The sequence below is a fragment of the Aulonocara sp. 'chitande type north' Nkhata Bay genome, linkage group LG22 (assembly GCF_057382095.1).
Source record: "Aulonocara sp. 'chitande type north' Nkhata Bay isolate Kocher_YH1m ecotype deep benthic linkage group LG22, A_spYH_male_GT1.1, whole genome shotgun sequence".
NCBI classification, from domain to species: Eukaryota; Metazoa; Chordata; class Actinopteri; order Cichliformes; family Cichlidae; genus Aulonocara; species Aulonocara sp. 'chitande type north' Nkhata Bay.
Window position 1 is genome coordinate 24562691 of NC_141364.1, and position 22984 is coordinate 24585674.

Here is a 22984-nt window from a genome sequence, read left to right on the forward strand (position 1 = left end):
AGACATTTTCATGGAAGTAATTCATTTGGTCATATCAGACCTTTTTGAGCAAACATCAAGTACTAAAAAAAAAACCTGTGTAGGCAGAGAGCTGGCTGGAAATTGCCTTTAAGTTCTTTGACACCTCCTTTTCTTTTTCACAACGTTAACAGTTCAGTTCATAGCCAAACATATGCTGGGATTAATTGCTATGTCTTAATTACAGGCAAATGGATAGTTTCTCTCTTTGGCAAGAGCTCCCTCTTAACAGAGAGCTGCCATCCAGCTTTTTTAGTATCAGTGCCGATAAGCTGATTGTGCTTTGTGTGTTAACACAATGCTGAGATATATATACGATAGCAATCCTTACAAAGAAGTAACACTTCGACAGAAAGACATGGACGGTCTGAAAATGTGTTGGTGTTTGTGTCATTTTCTTTTTTCAAATGTTGTTTTAGAAAGGTAACACTTCCATTAATCAGAGCAACTTCTAAAAACATCACATTTGCAATGCTTTTCTAGGTCACACTTTATTTCCTTTATGTCATCTCCACGACACAATGCAGACCCACGCCCGTTAGAACACAGTACAAGTGTCGCCTGGCGTGATTGACCACTTTACCAAGGAGAGCTGGCAATGCCTTCTCACTTGGGATAGCCAGACAAATACATTTACAGCACTGTACTTCACTTTCTCTGCTGCTTAATGCCCCGGAGTGTAGAATGTGTGACTCAATATATCATTTCGAGCAAAGAGTTCTCACTTCGAATTGTAATTCGTGTAAATACAGAGACAGAAGAAGTCCATACACAACAGATAGATATATCTACTTGTCCGCTGCAGTAGTTAAAAATATGTTTTCTGCCTATCAGATATTATAGAAGCTTTATACAGTGAGACATTTCTTTATATTTTGTTAGGAGAATGAGAAATATGTGGAGCAATTTATTGAAGCATGTACAAAAATACATGGAACAAACAGAGTTTATAAAATTATAATGAGCTTGAAAGTCAGTATTTTGCATGGCCACCTTTATTATTCAGTAGAGTCTGAACTCTGTTAGCCAAGCGTTCTTGTAATTTCTTTAGGTAGCATCCAGGAATAGTTGATGGTGGTTCAAAATCTGACCATACTTTTCTGCTTTCCTAATTCAATCAGCTTTTTGTTTTTACAAGACCCCCAAAATTACTGACTGTAATGCAGCCAAAAACCATGACAGAGTTGCCACTGTGTTTTAAACATGGTTATAGATAATCAGTGCTCCCATTTCTCCCCTCGTCCTAAGTTTATTGACAATGAACTAAACGGAACTTCATTCTATAAGACCACTGATTTTTAGTCCAGTTCTGCTGAAATTCAGTGTATCTCATTGAAAGCTTCTTGACACTTCTTATTTCATCCTCCACTTGTTTAGTTACCTCATTTTTTTAAGGACACGCTGTGCACCATACCGAGATATGTCTGTTAAGGTTCTCAATTATCCCAGTCATCATAGTCTCAAGAGCTTGTAATGTTCAAATAATTATAAAAAGTGGAGTTTACGCTGAAGCAGAGCGTAAGGTGTTCCAAGTGTTCCATTTCTTTCCAAGCTCCTTACACCATACCGAGATGTGTATGTTTTCATATAATGACTGAATCGCCCTGCTGGTGCAAAAATGTTATCTTTGGAATTTTTTATAGATTTTATGCTACTGTGACACACTACTAGTAAAAAAGTGACTAAAGATAGAATTTTAAAAAGGTCTTTGTTAAGTTTTCTCTTAAACAAAAACTGGTTTAACCGTCTTGAGTTCGGAGCCTTCTTATTCTTGAATCGTTTATCGGCCCCTGTTAACTAATGCTCACCAAACAAACTCTTGAACTATAACGTATAATGTTTTACTAGAGCTGACTAAATCTGTCATTAAATATGATATATTTTAAAGCTACTTTTTCATTTTCTGTTTAGATCATTTTCTACATACTAATAAGCATTGGTACTAGAGTGCAGTTTAGTCAGAAGAGCTCTGAAAAAGCTATGCAGTGTACTTTCCCAAGGCTAAATGTGGTTGCTTGGGACCGTGTTTTATTCTGTATCCTTATGTAATCTGTAGGGAGTGAAACAGAGCTAAAAGAAAATATTAGATTTAGTTATGTGGCCAGAAACGCCACCTGAGTATGAATGCTAATGCGACTGTCTGTCTCCTGGATACCGCCTTGTTTGATAGTGCGCACTCCTTATCTAATTTCTTAGCTGATAATGTCAGTTTAACCTTAACGGTTTATTTTAGTGTCCAAAATTGTCTCAAAAACCAATTAATGTGACAGTTTTAGCAGGCAGCAGTTAAATCATTACACATCATTAAGAATTCAAATTTGTGCAAAAGCACAGCTCAGGTCCTTCAATAATTCCAGCTGGAGGCAACACATTATTGTTTTACATAAGTGACACTGACGCCAACAAAAGGAGGCATTGATTTATTACTCCATTTCAATTATTATTTTTCAGGATTGTGTGTGCTTGCGTGAAAGAAGTGGTAAAGCATTTGTTTAGAAAATAGCAATTGACTATTCCATGCAATTAAATGCGGCGTAAACCAAACAGAATTAATGTGACAGTGTAACAATAAAAACCTAGTTAAATTGGCTCTTTCATGCTGCTGCTGCTGCTGCAGGTAAAACAAATGCCCAGATATTATCTGTTTAGGACAATTTAACTGCAGTAATAATACAGTTGAACACAACCTTTTGTTAAACAGCTAAAAACTAGCATATTGTCAGAGAAGATTTTGGCAGTTGCTTTTGTGATTGAAGTTTCTGAAATTGTAGCGCTTTGACAAGTGTCTCTTAAAGGAACATGGCTACAGGCTAGTAATTGGGTCCTCTGTCAGTTCTTTTTCGTTTTATTACAAAGATTTCTAATCAAAAAAGTGTTTTATTTATTTATTTTTTTCTGCAACACAGATCTTCAAAGTTGAATCTATAGCTCTCTTTGAAGATGATGTCGTGCCAAAAAAATCTTATCTGCTTGTTTGGGATTTGGTTAATGTCATTTTATTGTATTTGAATATTTCATCTGACAACTCAATTACTCCCAAGCAACACTTCCTTTTCTAGCACCCATTAGAATGGACAGCAGGGGCTTTGATTACATCGATGCGTGTCGTCAGGCTTCGGTTAAGCTGTCCGACAGGCAGTACTTCATTGTGTTTGAATTATTATTATTTCTATCTGTTTCCGCACAAACACCAGTCAATAGGATTCTCTTTTTAATAATACTGTGTGTGAAAATCCAACCAAATGCACTTTGTGTGAACTCTTTTAAAACAAAGAGTGGAAGAAATTGCATTCAGCTTTTTTTTGGTTTTTTTGTAACAGATTGAAATATTTAAAATGTCCATTAAAATGGGAGGTGCACTGTGTTTGTTTGTTGCTATTTATGGGAAGCCAAATAGCTTCTGTTCATCCTAACTCATTGTATATTCTATTCAGCGTGCTCACTTTATCTGCCTTGTCTTTTTCCTCCCTCTCTTCCTCTGTACCTTCCTTTTCACTGACAATCATTGTCTTTTTTTCCATCTCTTTTTTTTTTTTCACTTCTGATCCCTCTTTAAAAATCTTCATCCCTTCACCCTCGTGCATGCTCCCGTGTCTCTTTATCTTCTCGGATCTGTCTCCCGCTCCAGTGGAGGGCCAGTGGTCAGACTGGGGGCCTTGGTCGAAATGCAGCGTGACTTGTGACACAGGGACCGAGCAGAGGCAGAGGCGCTGTAGCCCATCGGTGCACGGCTGGGCTGAATGCAAAGGCCCCCATCAGGAGAGCAGAGAATGCACCAACCCTTCGTGCTCCGGTAACACAAATTAGTATTCACAGTCACATGCTCTCAGATGACATTATGCAAACACAGAACATGCATTATCTAAAGGCATCCACATGGTTGTTTTTCTGATTCATATTCCACACATGAGTAATTATTGGGTTGGGACCTAATTTGGCTTATGAGTCTGTTTCGACAGGGGCCCCAGAGAACAAAAATACTAGGGTGTTTAATGAGCCTGGGCCCGAGAATGGGCTAGTATTGACTTAATTTCTCACACTAATAAAAAAGCTTTAGACTTGTAAGTTAAATTTACTACTTCATTCATAACTGTCATTTCTTTTTCTTTTTTTTTTCTTTTGCAATGCATTCCGGTACTTCCATCTTCACTGGTGGTGCTCTTCCTCTTGCGCTAGGTGGAGGTAACTGGGGCAGCTGGAACCACTGGAGTCTCTGCAGCAAGACGTGTGACTCTGGATGGCAGCGGCGCATCAGGATGTGCGAGGGCACTGGATTGCAAGGCTACCCCTGTGATGGCTTAGGAGAGGAGGTCCGGTCGTGTAATGAGAAAAAGTGCCCTGGTCAGTAGCTTGAGTGTGCGTTACAGACAGAGGGCTTCAGTATAATCTGTATAACCTTTTCATGCCCTAGTTTTTGTATTTCACATTTTTCCTTTGTTTTTACGATGATTTCGTGGTATTTTTGAAGTTTAAAAGACTGCGTGTGTGTGCCAAAATTGCACTTGCACACTACCTATCGAGCAGAGTGGAAGCAATTCCAAGAGATTAACAGCATACCCAAAAGCTACCTTCGCACTTTTAGAGCTCTTCACATCCTTTTCTGTCCTTTGCCTGTCTTCATGTCAGTTCACATACCCGTCCGTCTTCACCTCTTCATTGATTTTGCATTTTTCCCTTGTATTGCCTTCTTTTTATCCTCTGTTTATCTGTGAGTTATTTGCTTTCTCCTTATATCTCTCCTGTTTAACATTTTTTTCAAAGCACTAATCTCCCTTACTCGTTGTCTCTCACTTACTTTATTTCCTTCTATGTTTCTCTCCCCGGTGGAGGGCAGGATGTTCAACGGTCCGCTTGGTGCTATTTGTCAGTGTCAGCCATTGCAGGAAACACTGTGGTTTTTAATAAGTACGACTCCTGACTGAAGCTGTGCGTGTGTGTTGGTATATATATATATATATATATATATATATATATATATATATATATATATGTATGCAAGTATATTTTCAGTGCGTGTCACTTGTGTTAGCACTGAGACTTGACGAGTGGAGCCTCCATCATGACCTCTTTGTTTTTAGTAGCTCTAAAGCTTTTTTACACTAGACGAGGATCTTGTCTGTTGGCATTGCAGGGGGAACATCACACATTTTCTCCTTCTTCGCTCTTCGCTCTCCGTCCCTCTTCATCTCTCTGCATCTGCCTCTGCCAACCCTAGTGTGCCCCCTCGGAATATCTTCAGAGCACCCAGCTCCCCCTCCCCCTGCCTGTTTTTTCATCATGGTTATGAAAGAGAGGGAGGGGTGGAAAACAGATGAATAAAAAGAGGGGGTAAGATGAAGAGGGAATGAGATACTGTACTGAGGCAATGACACCGACAGAGAGCTCTGAGAATGTACAAGGGAATAAGATTGGGAGCTGCTGCAGGAGAACATTGATTTGAATCGTGGTTTTTTTTTTGTGCTTTGCTTCTGTCTGTCTCCCTTTTTTTTATTTCTTCTGGTTCGGCGTGTGTGTGCGTGCGAGTGCGTGTTTGTGCGCGTGTTTTTTTTTTTTTTTTTCTGTTCTCCTACTAGGCTTGACTTCATTTCGCTTTTTTTCTATGTGTTTCTCACTTTCTTCTATAGCGCCTCATGAGATATGCAAAGACGAGCATCTCCTCTCGATGTCATGGAAGAGAGCCTCAGCTGGAGAAACTGTCTACAACAAATGTCCAACGAATGCTACTGGTCAGTCACATTGCATGCTTTTAGCTAATAATGCACTCAGCTCAAAGAAGAAGACATTTTGTGAAATTATGTCACAGCAACCAAAACAGTGAAAAAAGTTATTCAGTAAAATGAAATCCAAATATTATAAAACAAACAGGTTAAGATAAATGTTGTATAGAGATGAGGTGGTAAAGATTTCACGTGTCTGTCCTTGTGGCAGCAGAGCACCTCTTCATCAGGTGATGGAGGAATCCAGACAATGTGTTGCTTTAAACCAGATTAAAACAGAACAGTGACAATGTGGATATAATCCAAGAAAAAGCAATTCAGAAACACCTCCTTGCACCAACATGTGTGGGATTACACCACATTTCAATCATAACTGGTGCAATGCCCCCACGTTTCATCTCAGCTCAGAATAACATTTCTGTCCACCTAAAAAGTCCTGAAGTGAGGTACGGTCACGCTGTGGTGTGGGAAGTTTGAGTGTGGCACGTCAAGGGCTCAAATCAGATCGCCTAGGTTGTCCTCATTATTGCCCAATCACCAATGAAACCACTGTCATTTCCTCTGTAGCTTCACCAGGATTACATGGCTCAGTCCAGGCAGTAATACGAGCTGGTTAAGATTTGGGAGCTGTGCAACAGGCTGCCAAGCAGCATCGTGACAAGGGGAAAAAAAAAAAAGCATATTGCAATCACAAGTTTCTTTACACAACTCAAGTACCAGAACTGTTACAAAAATGTCCAAGCGAGAAGCTTAAAGAAATCTCCAGTAGGAGCAACAGAGGTTTGTTAGCATCACGAACATGTGGGCATGTTGTTTTTAGCAATGGTAAAGTTGCAGCAGAAGAACAGAGACTGGCTACTTAATGGAAAAAAAATCTCAGTGATAATTAACTTTGGAAGTTTGTGAGCCTCATGTACATACAGTAGCACTTCCTGATTAGGAAAGGCAGAGCTACAGTCAAAGCAATATCTGCTAAAGCTTATACTGTAACACAGGGCTTGCAACTCTCTATGCATGTGCTATGAGACATATACTTGTACCTTCTTTCTCAAGGTTGCTCACTGCCTGGAGAAATGTCATGGAAAAATAAGGAGAAACTTCAAAGTCAGCTTTTTGTGATTTAAAAAAAAAAAGAAAAAAAAGGTTAACTTGTATTTTTAGTCTTAACATCTGGCTTGTTCCAAATTCACCATCGTCACAGGTCTATAAGTCAAAATAGCTCATTCTCTTGATTGACCAGGTTTACACAGACCTGTTTGTGAGGCAGTTGTGTGCATGATGATGCAAAGTAAGGGGATTGGTAAGTCATATTTGATCTTTTTACAAATAAATACAGATGAGTTGTCACAAAACCATTATTAGACTAATAAAAAAGGGCTCATTTACAAAATAATTGTGGCTACAGTCAACCAAAGCACCTTGAACGTCATCAGGACAGTTCTCCTCAACCAGATGTCAGCCTGAGTTCTGCCTGCGATCAGATCTGGCTTCACAGGATGGAGAGGCTAATACTGAGTCAGTTTAAGGCTTTGAATTTCAGCTTTAAGGTCTTCTTTATTGGAGACAAGTCTCTGATCTCCAATGGCATACCAGATATCCAGACTCTTTTCAGGGGTCAGAGCAGCATTTACGTTTTTCTCCTAGAAGTCAGAAATAAAGAACATTCAACATCCCAAATGGATGGATGAGGCTCTGAGATACACCGCTGATAATCCTGGATCTGGTCCTCTCGTTATTGGTAAAGCTTTCTGGAAGACATCTGACGTCTTTCTAGTCCAGGATTCATACAGCTCAAACATCTGCTCCTTGACGTGCTCAGGGGGAAACCAATCCTCCATCCACAACTGGAGGAAGTGAATTGTCCTGCGTTATCTGTCATGTTTTTGATAAGGAGAATGTCGATGACGAGTGATGAATCTCCTGTGTTCCTCGTTTTTCTTTTCTGATCAGCTGCTTCTTTGCTTATATTGATGTTCCAGATTTTTCATCAAGCTGCTCTGGAGATGTGTCACAGCTTTGCAGGTGTTACAGAAGCAAGCTTTCTTCTGGTTCTTCAGAGTTACTGCACAAATGAGCACACACAGATTTAGCGGTTGTTGCTGGTCAAGCTGTGATGTGTTACCCAGCTGGTTGAGCCACAGCTAGATGAGCAGAAAGAAAGGATCTTTGTACCAGCTCACTGCTGATGAAACTCTAGGGTTCAGCTCTCTCTGGGTTAAACGATTTGTCAGAATTCATGTTCTAGAAACAATTATCTGCAAACTTTGCAGTTCTTTGAAGGAGGTGCTTTTCAGTTAAATTGAGGTCAGTGTAGGCTTAAAGCAGCATTAAACAATGCAAAACCTAATGAAATGAGGCAGACCTAAAGTGGTTTGTACTTGGAGTGATTCTAAACAGAGGTATTGAACCAGCTGGACCAAAGACCAAAGATTGTACCATCTCAGAAGTTTCTATAGTGTGATGTGATGTTTTGTACGCATGTTCATTCGATGTTTTTCTAGCCACGCTGACATGTCAAAGCACTTGAAACAGTGTACCAATCTTATCCATCAACAGAGCACTAAATACATAAAGTACAAGCCGTATATATGTACACTAATGAAACATCATAAATCACTTCATGCATACAGGTGTCTGTGAATCATGTGAATCAGAATATTATATTAATCCTTGAGGAAATTATGTAAATACAGACTTTAACATGGTTAAGGCAGACTTAAAGCTGAGTGATTTTACAGTGGCTTGCAAAAGTATTCGGCCCCCTTGAACTTTTCCACATTTTGTCACATTACAGCCACAAACATGAATCAATTTTATTGGAATTCCACGTGAAAGACCAATACAAAGTGATGTACGCGTGAGAAGTGGAACGAAAATCATACATGATTCCAAACATTTTTTACAAATAAATAACTGCAAAGTGGGGGTGTGCGTAATTATTCAGCCCCCTTTGGTCTGAGTGCAGTCAGTTGCCCACAGATATTGCCTGATGAGTGCTAATGACTAAATAGAGTGCACCTGTGTGTAATCTAATGTCAGTACAAATACAGCTGCTCTGTGACGGCTTCAGAGGTTGTCTAAGTGAATATTGGGAGCAACAACACCATGAAGTCCAAAGAACACACCAGACAGGTCAGGGATAAAGTTATTCAGAAATTTAAAGCAGCCTTAGGCCAAAAAAAGATTTCCCAAGCCTTGAACGTCCCACGGAGCACTGTTCAAGCCATCATTCAGAAATGAAAGGAGTATGGCACAACTGTAAACCTACCAAGACAAGGACGTCCACCTAAACTCACAGGCCGAACAAGGAGAGCGCTAATCAGAAATGCAGCCAAGAGGCCCATGGTGACTCTGGACGAGCTGCAGAGATCGACAGCTCAGGTGGGGGAATCTGTCCATAGGACAACTATTAGTCGTGCACTGCACAAAGTTGGCCTTTATGGAAGAGTGGCAAGAAGAAAGCCATTGTTAAAAGAAAACCATACGTCCCGTTTGCAGTTTGCCACAAGCCATGTGGGGAATGCAGCAAACATGTGGAAGAAGGTGCTCTGGTCAGATGAGACCAAAATGGAACTTTTTTGCCAAAATGCAAAACGCTATGTGTGGCGGGAAACTAACACTGCACATCACTCTGAACACACCATCCCCACTGTCAAATATGGTGGTGGCAGCATCATGCTCTGGGGGTGCTTCTCTTCAGCAGGGACAGGGAAGCTGGTCAGAGTTGATGGGAAGATGGATGGAGCCAAATACAGGGCAATCTTGGAAGAAAACCTCTTGGAGTCTGCAGAAGACTTGAGACTGGGGCGGAGGTTCACCTTCCAGCAGGACGACAACCCTAAACATAAAGCCAGGGCAACAATGGAGTGGTTTAAAACCAAACATATCCATGTGTTAGAATGGCCCAGTCAAAGTCCAGATCTAAATGCAATCGGGAATCTGTGGCAAGATCTGAAAACTGCTGTTCACAAACGCTGTCCATCTAATCTGACTGAGCTGGAGCTGTTTTGCAAAGAAGAATGGGCAAGGATTTCAGTCTCTAGATGTGCAAAGCTGGTAGAGACAGACCCTAAAAGACTGGCAGCTGTAATTGCAGCAAAAGGTGGTTCTACAAAGTATTGACTCAGAGGGCTGAATAATTACGCACACCCCACTTTGCAGTTATTTATTTGTAAAAAATGTTTGGAATCATGTATGATTTTTGTTCCACTTCTCACGTGTACACCACTTTGTGTTGGTCTGTCACGTGGAATTCCAATAAAACTGATTCATGTTTGTGGCTGTAATGTGACAAAATGTGGAAAAGTTCAAGGGGGCCGAATACTTTTGCAAGCCACTGCCTTTCTTATTCAATATAAGAGAAAAGAGGACGTTTGAAAGGAGTAATATGTACTATAGTATAACTAAAAAGTTGGATCTTTTTTCATTATTAAATACTAAGTGGGACAGCTGGACTATTTAAAGGACTAGTTCACATAAATAAATGAAAGTTGGCTATATTCCTAAAAATCCGCTGCAGTTGACGCCGATCCCATAAACTCCAGCTGATAGACAGCATAGTAGTTTGGAAGATTATTAACATTAGATGACATGAACGTAACAATGTGTATGTAGCTGAATATGTCCAACAAAAGCCCAAGAGAGGAACAAGTTGTGCTCTTGTGATTTGTTTGGTTAGTTATTCAGTTGCAAACCAGTGAGCTTTTAACTTCAACAGGCCTTTAGTGCAGACAAAGGAGCAGTTGACTGTCAGGTGTCAAGTGTCTGGCAAATTCACTGCAACAGAATGACAATCATATGAAAAATATGGTAAAATAGACAAGATTATAGGCTAATCAGAATAAATTGCTCTGCTTGCATCCCTATGTTTGAAATAAATTTGCTCTAGTGGGTGTACTTATGCCTCAGCAATAATAAATGCCATTGCTCTTTTGAGTTTTGATAGAAAGAGGCAGTCGTAACATTTTTAACACATACGTTATCCAGCAAGTTCCTTTAATTTATACAGCACTCATGTCTCATTTGAATGCAGTCAAACCATATCACTGTTATTTCAGTCTAAACTGAGAGTTGCCCGATTGTTGCCAAAGAGGAGTATAAACTTTGACACGTGCAAGTCGAGTGCAGGTGTGGTTCGAGAGGTCTGCTGCATAAAGACATTTTTCCACATCTTTTTAGGGACGGCAAAACATGTCTGAACGAGTTAGTCCGCTAATGCTGAGCCTTAATTAAATATAATAGTCTTATTTAAGATCAAATTAACATTCTTTAACTTATCTCAGTTACCATGGCAATGACAAAAAAAGAGGGCGTAAAGGACTTGTTTATATTTATTTTTCAAAAGGTACTTTGGCAGCTTTCACTAGTTTGCCTTGTGCCTGCCAGCCTAAAACCACCAGAAGGTGTAAATTGCCAAATACTGCTACAAACAAAATATTTTGTAGTTTTTACAATCCTGCATAATATTTCACTTCAGCACATGAATAGAGGTGACCTTGGGTTTTAGCTTTTTCATTAGTAGCAAAATTATGCATTCTGATATTTCCGTATAGCTATTAAAATACATTGAGCAGACGCCCTCTGTATTACTCCTGTCCGTGTGATGAATTGGCCTACTTCTCGGCGTCAGAATACAAATAACATATTTATGTGTTTTGTGGCCATATTGGTTTTTGGAAGTTTGAAAAAGCATACCATATTCAGAGTGTGGTGTAGATAATGTTTGGTGTTTGTTGCATTCTGTATTAACTACGTGCGTCTCTCTCAACTCTTTCTAGGATCTGCTAGTCGTCGTTGTATGCTGGACAATAATGGAGTTGCTTTCTGGGGTCCTCCGAGCTTCGCCAGATGCGTCTCACTTGAATATAGATATTTACATTTATCTGTAAGTAATGTCAAATGATTACAATAAAACAAACAATTGATAAAAAAATAATTATGATGGACAAGAGAAAAAAAAGCTAAAAAGATGTACCAATTTAAGCCAGTTACAGTGCATCCGGAAAGTATTCAAAGCACTTTGTCATGTTACAGCCTTATTCCAGACTGGATTACATTCATTTTTTCACTTCAAAATTCTGCACAATTCCCCATAATGACAAAGTGAAAAAATTCTGCTTGAATTTTTTTGGAAATTCACTAAAACAAAAGTAGCAAAAGTTCAGAAGTATTCACAGACTTTTCCTTACACTCGAAACTGAGTATCCTGTTTCCACTGATCGTCTGTTAAATGTTTCTGCAACTTGACTGGAGTCCATCTGTGGTAAATTCAGTTGATTGGACATGATTTGAAAAGGCCCACACGTGTCTGTATAACGTCCCATAGTTGTACAGTGCATGTCAGTGCATGCTCTGGTCTGATAAACAAAGATTGAAAGTGTCACATCTGGAGAAAACCAGGCACTGCTCATCACCACGTCAATAACATCCCTACAGTGAAGCATGGTGGTGGTGGCATGCTGTGGGGATGTTTTTCAGCACCAGGAACAGAAAGGGTAAATGGACTGGTTCTTATATAGCGCTTTTCTTCTCTTCTGAGCACTCAAAGGGCTTTATACAACTTTGTGCATTCACCCATTCACACCCATTCGCACAAGCACATTTTTCCTAGGTGCTTTTTAACTGACATTCATACACATTCATACTCCGATGGATGCATGGGAGAGCAATTTGGGGTTAGTATCTTGCCCAAGGATATTTGGCATGCAGACTAGGGGAAGCCAGGAATCGAACCACCAGCAGCAGTAGATGACTGATCAGTAGATGACTGCTCTACCGCCTGAGCTACAGCCACCTCCATGGAGGTGGCTGTAGCTCAGGAGGGTAGAGGGAAAGCAATCTACAGAGACGTTCAAGAGCACTCTGGACCTCAGATTTGAACGAAGGTTCAAGTTCCAACAGGACAGCACACAGCTAAGATAACAGCCAAAGCCTGGACTTGAACCCAACTGAACATCTCTGAAGATGTGTGCCGATTCTCCCCATCCAACCTGATGGAACTTGAGAGGTTCTGCAATGAATGGTGTGCCAGGCTTGTAGCACCATACTCTAAAAGACTTAAAGCTGTAATTATTAAGTATTGGGAAAAGGGTACGAATACTTATGTTATATTTTAGTTTGTTATTTCTAATAAATTTGCAAGAATTTCAAGCAAACCTTTTTTCACTTTGGCATTATGGGGTATTGTGTGTAGAATTTTAAGGGACAAAATGAATTTAATGCAATAATGCTGTAATATGACAAAATGTGGAACAAGTGAAGCGCTGTGAATACTTTCCAGATGCACTCGAGTTGCTTCTTCTGCTTAGTGAAACATGTTTTTCAAGTTCTTCTCTATCTGTTCTTCTCTTTTGTTTTTGTTTTTATCTCTAATGTACCTCTCTTTAACTACCCTAAAAAAAGGTTTTCTCAAAATTGCAGAGTGTTTTTACCCAAGACTCGCTGCTATCTCTAATTAGCTTTTCCAGAGCTTTGTGCTCACACTTATCAATTAATGAAGAGAGCTAATGAATGTGTTCATCAGTGAAACTGTTTTCCTGCTCCGTGAACTTCAACCTTTTCCATCTCCTCGATGATGGCGGAAGGAGATGGGGGTCAGGGATCGTGCATGACAGAGCTGATTGCACTGTTAGCTTCTGTTCCAACCTTTCATTAATACCAGGAGTCAGTAATTAATTTTCTGTGATTGCTGTGATGTTCTGTTCCCCCAGCTTCTTTCTCTTCCTCCCTCACTCTCTTTCTCTTTGCCTCACACGCACAGACTATCTTTTTGTATCTCTTTCTCTGAAGTGATGAGATCCAGTTTCTGTCTGAAAGTGCTGCAAGGCTTCGATTTGCTTGCCTATTTTAAGCACAAGCAAACACACACACACACACACACATACACAAAAAAAAGACAAAAATCCAACCATGTACATATATACTCCCGTCTTGAAATATCCCCGTCGGCTCATATCCAAAACATTCCTGTGATTTCTTTGTCAAAAACACAATCTCGGGTGTGCTATTTCTGTTTTTCTGCTACGTAGTTTGAGTAACACCATGTGCAACAGCAAAGGGTTTACCTGTAATCATGAGACAGGATAAAACACTTCTAAAAATCTCCTTTTTTTAATGCATTTTAGTTACGAGAGCATCTCGCGAAGGGTCAGAGGACCCTGGCTGGGGAGGGCATGTCTCAGATCGTACGGAGTCTCCTGGAGCTCTTGCAGAGAAGGAGCTACTACAGTGGCGACCTTCTCTTTTCCACGGAGATCCTGCGAAATGTGACGGACACCTTCAAAAGAGCAACCTACATCCCAGCTCCCGACGACGTGCAGGTAGGAAAAACGTCTCGGCATTCGCCCGGAGCCTTCTAAAGTCACCAACCATGACATAAATACATAAATAAATAAATAAATCTCACACAAACACACACACACAGTCACTTACAACAAAATTTATTCCATCCGCAGCTTCACTTTCTACTGCACAGGGTGTGCATAACAATTAACTACAGCTGCACAGGGCGGATTTTTTTTTTTTAGCAGCATTTTTCTTTTTCCAGTGCCTGTAAGCGAGCAAAATGTTCCCGTCTCAGTCGATCATTTCACAGACGTTATTATTTATGACTTACAATATGCCTGTGTACAGCAAATGAATGAACCAGACATGATTGAGAATAAGAGGCAGTATTGCTGCAGTGCTAACCACAGCAAGGTTATCAGTAGTTATTTGATATCCAGGAAATAGCTGCCTGATGGTCTGGCTTCAACAACTGAGCACATCCTTTTTTATTTCTTTTTATCTAGAAATTCTTCCAGATTGTCAGCCACATGTTGGACATTGAAAATTTAGAAAAATGGGAGGACGCTCACCAGGTAAGGCTCTGCATTTATGTGAATGTCTGGTACTTTATGTCCTCGTGTGCGCTTCTGTGCACCTCCTTATCATCACAACTGACTGTCTGCATCACCAAGTGTCATAAATAGATCTTTTTGTAAATGTTTATGTGTGGTGATGGAAAATGGGTTTGATTCTACCTATTATTAATGTTTCTTTGAGTTTTAAAAATGCACAATATCCTGTGCGTCTTTGTGCAAGCTTTGTATGGGACCCAATGTGGTACCCCTGCAGCGAATTGTGTTTGCTTGCCATCTGGATATAATAATTTTAAGAAAAAAAGCCAAATATAATATTATAAACCATGTGATTAGGATTTACAGCCCAGGAACACATTCGGTAGTTGAGGTAATGCAGTGAGTAAAAAGGTATCAGTGGTTGAGACGTGTCTCATAGAAGATGGTTGGCTGTGGGTTATAATTGCACTTATGACATCCTTCCGTTCATCTTTCTATCATCGTGCTGTCCACAGATCGCTCCCGGTGCTGCTTTGCTGATGAGGATATTGGAAGATTTCATTCACCTCATTGGAGAGGCCCAGAAGCCTTTTCAGAGTTTTCTAGTGGTTACCAACAACCTCAGTAAGGCCCACTCATTGCTGTCAGATCACACGGCTTCACAGGAGCAGATGAAAGATTTTTTGTACACAAACATCCGGACGACTTACAGTACTGCACAAAAGTCTTGAGCGGCTTAACATATATAGTTGATGAATCAACCAGAGGTCCAGATGTATCTCTCAGGTCCTGTGTCAGGTCTTTGCTGGATTTTCTTTTCTTATTTTTGAAGGACATGACTTTCAGATACTGGTAATTTTTTCTGTAGATAGTTTTTACCCCTGATTTTGACATTCATACCATAGGTGCATCTACTAAAACTCTCAGATGAGTTTGGATCCCAGTGACCTCAAGGTGAATTTCAGACGTGAACTTTTCTGACAATCACCTATGATTGTTAGAAAAGTTTCCAAAAGTTTCTAAAAATTCCAATAATTCAGAATTTAACTACATATGACCAGCACATCAACTTTCAAAGATATTTATATATATTTTGTGAAATTGCTTTTATAGTTTTTTAGATTTATACTAGAGGAGTATCTACTGGGAAGCTGAGGGGTAGCATTGGTGGCTGCCAGTATTTTTAGGCCAGTCAGTTCTTCTTTTGTAGTCCACTTACCCAGTTAGGACACTTGGCACTTCATCCTGAGAAATGGCAAGCATTTGGTAGATAGGTTTTTGGGAATCACCTTGCTGGTTGTAAAAGTACTATTTTATTAAAGTCAAACTGTATTATTGCTGCCATTTTTCATAGATTCGGCTACAGAAATTGGAACAAATGATGAGCTGCTGGTAGCAAAGTGCCTAAAGAATTTAAAATGGGTTCTCTTTTATGTGTAGACACAACTCTGGTTCATTTCTTGAGTTAGATACTCTTTTTATTTTTGAATGATGGTCAGTGTTAAGTGGTTTAACAGACAAAAAATAAGTGTTCCTCTATATATGCTCAGGTAAAAGGACCGAGCTGAAAATGAGTATTTCAAGAAATTCTTGCTCTGTAGAAGCAAAATGGCTCAAGACATCTGCACAGTAATGTATTTCATCACAGTTAGAATTCAGTTGGGAGGGTTTTATTTGTACTATGCATGATCGATGATTTAGATTTTTTTGTATCCAAGTATTGATTTCAATCTGTAAACACATGACCAGCACGTCAATTTTTAACAGTGTATTTTTTTGTGAAGTTTTCTTTATTGTTTTTGTCTGATTTTTGTCTTTTAACCAGCACTCTTTGTTTATTTTCCCAGTGTCATGCCTAAGTGAGTTTTCATGTGGGTTTTGTTTTCATTTGTCGTTTGTCCAGTGGTAACCATTCAGAGAGAACCAGTGTCAGCAGTTTCCAGCGATATCAACTTCCCCATGAAGGGCCGGAGGGGCATGAAGGACTGGGCCCGAACAGCGGAAGATAAGCTCTACATCCCGAAAGAGGTTTTCACCATCCCACCTGAAGGTAAGAAAAAAAGGAAATGTGGTTTGTCTACTGACCAGGGTTGATCTAATCTTTTAGGTTGCCAGTTTCAGCTCATAAACACGAGATCATATGTATTTCTTTGTTTGGCTTTTTTCTATAAAAAAGATGGGAAACACAAGGTTAGGAAGGCTTTCATAGTCTATTCTTAACTATAAAGTACATACGTTGTAGTTGTAATTCTTGCTCACTCTCTTAAATCTTTGATATATGAAAAGAACCAACTCATGGTTTCATAATCTAAGGTCAGATCAGCTTGGCAAGTAGAGGTTCCCCCATGTGAATTCTCATACTCAGAGATGTTTCTCACTGAAGCAGAAGGTTTCTCAGGGGCGTTAAAGGGTAGTGCTGAGAAGGATTTGGACTGTAAAGAGGCCCTAGAGGGCTTCTCAAGAAGATGTCAGTCTTTCATCTGTGAAGAAGTGTGTTGCTTCCCCCTGAGAGCATTGAGTCTCATACAATTTTCAAAATCCATTCACTTTGAGCAGCGCAAGAATGTTGACTGCGTTTAGTCGAGGCTACTTTTTTTTTCGTGCAGTTTCAAGCAAACACAAATGGCGAGAGTTAAAAAAGGAGGAGAAACTACATAGATGATCCCAGAATGGGATGGAAGCTAAATTTGTAAAGGAGAAAGAAAAATGATGTTAAATAGTAATGGTTTGAAGTAGAAATGAGAAATACAGAGGCAGATGCTATCCTCTACGAACAAAGGCAAAGGTCGCTTCCCACAGGAAATTACACTGGCAGACTTTCAGTCAGGCATCCCCGTCCCCTACCTAAATTAAAGTTCAGAGAGACTGCAGGCCAAGAGAGCAGAGCTTCCTCTGACCTCTGACTTGCACTGATGGCACAAACTCCCTTTGATTGGCGCTCAAGATATCCTGTATACTAACCTCAGGGCACGTCACCTCTGATGCTTTATTGTGCACCATGTATTGTGCTAATTCTAAACCACCTAGCATCCAGCCTTCTACTAGCCTATTAAGCGCATTTTTATGGAACAGTGAATTCAGATATCTCAACGGTTGAACAGCAGGTTTTAAGCTGGATCGGTTTAACGCCATTGCTTTTCAAAGTTTCCGCCTTGCTTGCTTGCTCTCCATGTTGTGTTTTTCGAACTTACTTTCCTTACTTTATGCCATTTTTCCTCCAATCCTGTTCTTTTTTCTTGTCCATTATCCTTATTGTTTGTCGTGTTGAATGTTTTGTCTCTTGCAGGGCTTATTGTGCCATAAAAGTGACCAGCTGCATTACAGTTACGCTGTGATATTTAGGACATGCAATTGGCATTTTAGCATACACTATTTGGTAAATTGTTTCATCCAAACCGCATATAGCTTTATGAGTTAGGACATTATTAGTACTCTTTGCCCTGTGGGAACTCTGCCACTTCCCATTGGCAGTTCATGAGTTGAGGTCCTCAGTTGATTGCTATCGGTTTGTTTGGTTCATTTACCCTGTAATGAGAGCCTATCTCAGATGGACAGCTTAAACATGCTCATAAAGCCCTATTGGCACCGTTGTGTCTGTAAGTGCGCACGCCAGCGCACGCACGCAGAGCCAATAGATAGGTTCATGAATCGCTTCAGTGGGCAGAGGCTGGGACTGTTCTTCACTGATTTTCGAGGTGACAAACTTCCACTCTCCGTCTCTCTCTCTCCACTGTCTCTTTTTCTCTTGCCATCGTACGAACAGGCAGCGCACTCTGTCTCGCAGCCATGTACACACATCGATCCAAACATACAAGTCAGCAATGGCTTCATATTTCAAATACACCATTGGTGGTTCATGCTCATGGTTATGAGTTGTTAACTTTTAACTCAACAGCCACCTCCTTTGCTGTTTTGCTTCTCATGATTCTCCCTTTCAGTGTGTGAGATGGAGCTGGAAATTCGGTGATTCATTGAGCATCAATTGGGGCTGACGCCTGAGTTGTTAACCTGAGTTGACATCTTCAGAAACACACTTCCACACTCTCTTAAAGACTGTGATATGTTAGGAAATGTTTAGTTTATTTAAAAAAGTATACCTGTATTTCTCATAAATGCAGGCATCTTTACTCTTTACTGCGAACTGTACTCGCACCACCTCTTTTGTAGATATAATAACAAGTGGTCACACACACGAATTATATCGGTGTATGTGGTTTGAATTAAAGCAAATACTTGCCTGTAACTGCCATTGCGCTAACTGGATTAGGGATTTACAGGCATGCTCAATGAACTCATTGCTGTAGCGAGTGGTCCCATGGATTATTATGAACACAAGTCATACTTTAAATATCTAGATTAGAGTAAAAAGACAAGGGGCTAAATCACAAACACAGACAGAGAGGTCAGGACTGTTCATAGAGATGGTGGTGTCATAGGAAACTGGTGGTCTTTTTGCGGTCTTTTTCCTTAGTTGACAGAAACTTGGAGTGGGAATTAGTAATTATACACTTGGGAATACAGTTGAATAGATGATTCCAGTGTTCAATCTGCAGGAAATTATTTTGCAGACTTGTAAAAATTTGCATCCAGAGAACATGTCATTGTTCCAGCTGAAAATTGACAGGAATAGGCCTATGGTGGCTTGGCAAGAAAAAGTAGTTAAAAGATGTAAAAAGGTATGAAAGGTGCTATAATTTGTGATGCCAACTGTAACCCAGAGTAATTTCCTGCACTTATTTCCTGCCATTGAACGCATCACAAATGCATGACTCCAACCACATGACTTTGCTCAGCCAATCGAATGGCATGTAGGTCATAGTAAGCCTGTCCCGGCTTCCTCCCGTCAGATGCGTGGAGGCAAGCCAGGTGACAGAGCTGTTGCAGATGCTGATTACTGTGAGCCAGAGCCATAATGTTGTTGTGCACTGAACAGAATGGAATTGGCCAGGTGAACCTTTTTTGGGTATGGAAAAGGATGGCGAGCCAATGAACGGCTAGGAGCAGGACTCATTCTGCATTGAAGCTTCCACTGGACTGGTAGGAAGCTATCAAAGGCGACGCTCTGTCCCGTAATTTCCGAATACACTGATTTCCACAATCATACACACCAGTTCCCCCGTTTATGGACAATAGCGCTTGGACATCTCTCATGGATATTCAGATAAAACTCATGGACTTCAGTGTGGATCAGTGTTTTCGATGTTAACATGTGTTATTTATGGGGAACTTTTTTTGAGAATCTATATTGCTTGGTATAAGCCAGAAGAATTTGCTTAGTTGTTTTTGTGCACCCCCACTGGGTTTTTCTATTAATTAAATAGCTACAGCAGGAATGATTATTTAAGCTTTCATTTTCTTTTCTTAATTTTCTTTGCTTTCGGTTAAATACATGGTACCTGCAAAAGCATTTTGTGTTGTGTGTATTTAATTACTGCCCATCAGCTCCAGTAGCATTCCTAAATCTTCTGATTAATAATAATCACACTCAATCCCTAGCCTGTATTAACTCATTAGCGCTACATCAGTGTTACATTTCTTGGCGAGCCAGCCAGGAGCTGATTTGGTTAGTAATTAATATATATTCAAACTCACCAATTCATTTTTCCCCATAATGGAAGTTTTTGAGACACTTGCCATTAAGATCCCAAATGCGGTTTTAGTTGACGGAGTAACTGAGCACTCAGTTAATGAAGTTGTACATTTCCTTGAACAGTATGGTGACATAGCTCGCAAGGTTACTATAGATTCACCAGAATCTGAATTTAATGACATGCTTGTCGCTGAGTACGCTTCGGGTTTATCTTTAACGCGGTTGTCTCAGTTGCTACCGCACACATCTATGTCAGATTCAGGTGACAAACTCCATATTGAAAGTCTATCTGAAGTTTATGCATCAAAAGTTAGTGGTTCCAAGACAAATGCTTACTTGGCAGACTTAAAAAGAATAGCCAAATTATCTGGGAGGGATTATGCAGAAGTCCTCAGTGAGGGGATGACCCAGATACGCCGGTCCCTTGCAGAGCTCAACCCAGAGACTCCAGTGGTTGCAAAACCAGAACTAGAAGATTCAAACCCTCCCGATTCAGTCTTTCCTTCTTCACTACCAGCCCCTCTTCCATCTAAGTCCCCTTCTGTTGCCAGTAGTGCTGAAGCGCACGGCGGAGAGAGGCATTCTGCCTCCATTCCAGCGGCTGATCTCAACCCTCCTGAAGTACAACGCTATGTTGTGGAACACGTTGTTCGGAGTGGGGACAGCTCGCTGCATGCATTCCATCGACTGAGAGCGTTTTCTGGTAAAGTGCCCAGGCCAATTCAAGAGACAGATTATGATATATGGCGGTCAGGGGTCGAATTAGCCCTGAAAGATCCATCTATATCTGATCTGCAGCGCACCAGACTGATTCGTGACAGTCTACTGCCTCCTGCCTGTAATATGGTAAAACATCTCAGCCTTGACACACCACCAGAGGTCTATATGAAACAACTTGACTCAGCCTATGGCACTGTGCAAGATGGAGATGAGTTATACGCCAAGTTCATGGACACCTTCCAGGACAGCGGAGAAAAGCCTTCGGCCTATTTGCAACGTCTGCAGGTGGTATTACAGCATGCAGCAAAAAGAGGGGGTGTTTTAGAGAAAGACATAGACAACCGACTGTTGAATCAATTCTGCAGGGGATGTTGGGATAACAATTTAATATCGGAACTCCAACTTAAGCAAAAGAAGCACAACCCCCCCAAATTTACTGAGCTTCTATTACTCCTTCGAACTGAAGAGGACAGAGAGGCAGCAAAGACATTAAGGATGAAACAGCATTTGGGACCGACAAAACAGAAAGCCACCACTAATGCCCAGTTTGCCAATACTGGAGAAGAAACTAACTTCTGTGCTGCGCTAACCACTCTGACTAAACGGCTCTCACAACAGATGGCAGCTATACAACAGCAGCTTTCAGCTTTGACAGCACAGCAGTGTAATGTCAAACCACCGGTTGCTGCCTGCCCAGCTCCAAAGCTCTATGGGCCAAAGAAGGTTGGTAAGAATCCAAAACCTAGCGTCTCCAGCCCTAAACCAGGGTTTTGCTTCCGCTGTGGAGAATATGGTCACATTAAGCCACAATGTGAAAATGCACCCAATTCAGCATTGGTAAGTGCCAAGCGGAAGCAATTTGACAGCAAACAAAAGTGGCAGAAGCAAAAGTCCTCTGCTTCTGAGGATTTAAACTAGTTCCAGTTCCTGTTGAGGGGCAAACAGGAGCTGAGCTGGACCAACCTTGTCCCGCTGAGAACAAAAAGTATGCCAAGTGTGCAAAGTCGCAGACAAAGATCCACACTAGATTACCACCAGGATTAGTTGGATCCAGATGTACAGCAGAAGTCAACATTGCAGGTTGCAACTGCCCGTGTCTACTGGATACTGGTTCCCAGGTTACCACAATTCCAGTTTCATTCTATAATGAGCATCTCTCCGATCAGCCAGTCCACCCATTGAATGAGCTTCTTCATGTGGAGGGGGCTGCTGGTCAATGTGTTCCATACCTTGGGTATGTTGAGGTTGCCATGACATTTCCAAAAGACTTTCTTGGGAGTGACTTCCCAGTTCAAACGCTTGCACTTGTTGTTCCTGATGTGAGACCTGATTATCCAACCTCAGTACTTGTTGGCATGAATACACTTGAAATTCTTTATGAACAATTCTCTTCTAGTAACTGTTCATCATTCCAGCCTACCTCTTACGGGTACAGAGCAGTTCTGCAAACTCTCCAAGTGACATACCAACAGAATTGGAATGATCATCTTGGTGTTGTGACGACCCTTAGTAAATCTCCTGTGCTAATTCCAGCTGGCTGCACAGTTGTGGTCGAGGGTTCTGCCAAGCTTCTCAGCCCAGCTAGTCAATGTGTTGTCATTCAGCACCCGGGTTCAGGCCTGCCGGGTGGTTTGTGTGTCAGTAATTGTCTAGTCGCTCTTAAAGGTGGTACACATACTCAGGTTCCAGTTGTTGTGTCAAACAGAACAGAGCAAGACATCTACATACCAGCTTTGAGTGTCATTGCAGAGCTGGGAGCCTATGACTGCATAGTCTCTGAGCACAGTGTGACCAACCCCCCAGATCGGGAGATGGTGTCAACACCCCTCACTTTCAAATTTGGCGAGTCACCAATACCAGCAGAATGGAGAGAACGGATCACAACAAAACTAAATGCCATGTCTGAAGTTTTTTCACATCATGACTTGGATTTTGGTTGCACTAAAGAAGTGAAGCATCACATCAAGCTCCATGACAATACCCCTTTTAAACACAAAGCAAGACCTATTCATCCCCAGGACATAGAAGCTGTTCGTAAACATCTTCGAGAGCTTCTAGATGCTGGTGTTATCAGGGAGTCGGAGTCATCATTTTCATCACCA

General features: G+C 40.8%; 1 protein-coding gene across 1 annotated transcript in view; it reads left to right on the forward strand.

The window, feature by feature from the left end:
• adgrb2 (adhesion G protein-coupled receptor B2) overlaps nt 1-22984 on the forward strand; it is a 266754-nt gene that overhangs the window by 133721 nt on the left and 110049 nt on the right. Inside the window, exons 6-13 of the mRNA XM_086279307.1 lie at nt 3647-3811; nt 4195-4359; nt 5643-5744; nt 11513-11619; nt 13859-14053; nt 14525-14593; nt 15088-15196; nt 16476-16622. Coding sequence (XP_086135433.1) covers nt 3647-3811; nt 4195-4359; nt 5643-5744; nt 11513-11619; nt 13859-14053; nt 14525-14593; nt 15088-15196; nt 16476-16622 — 1059 coding nt within the window. The remainder of the gene's footprint in view (nt 1-3646; nt 3812-4194; nt 4360-5642; nt 5745-11512; nt 11620-13858; nt 14054-14524; nt 14594-15087; nt 15197-16475; nt 16623-22984) is intronic.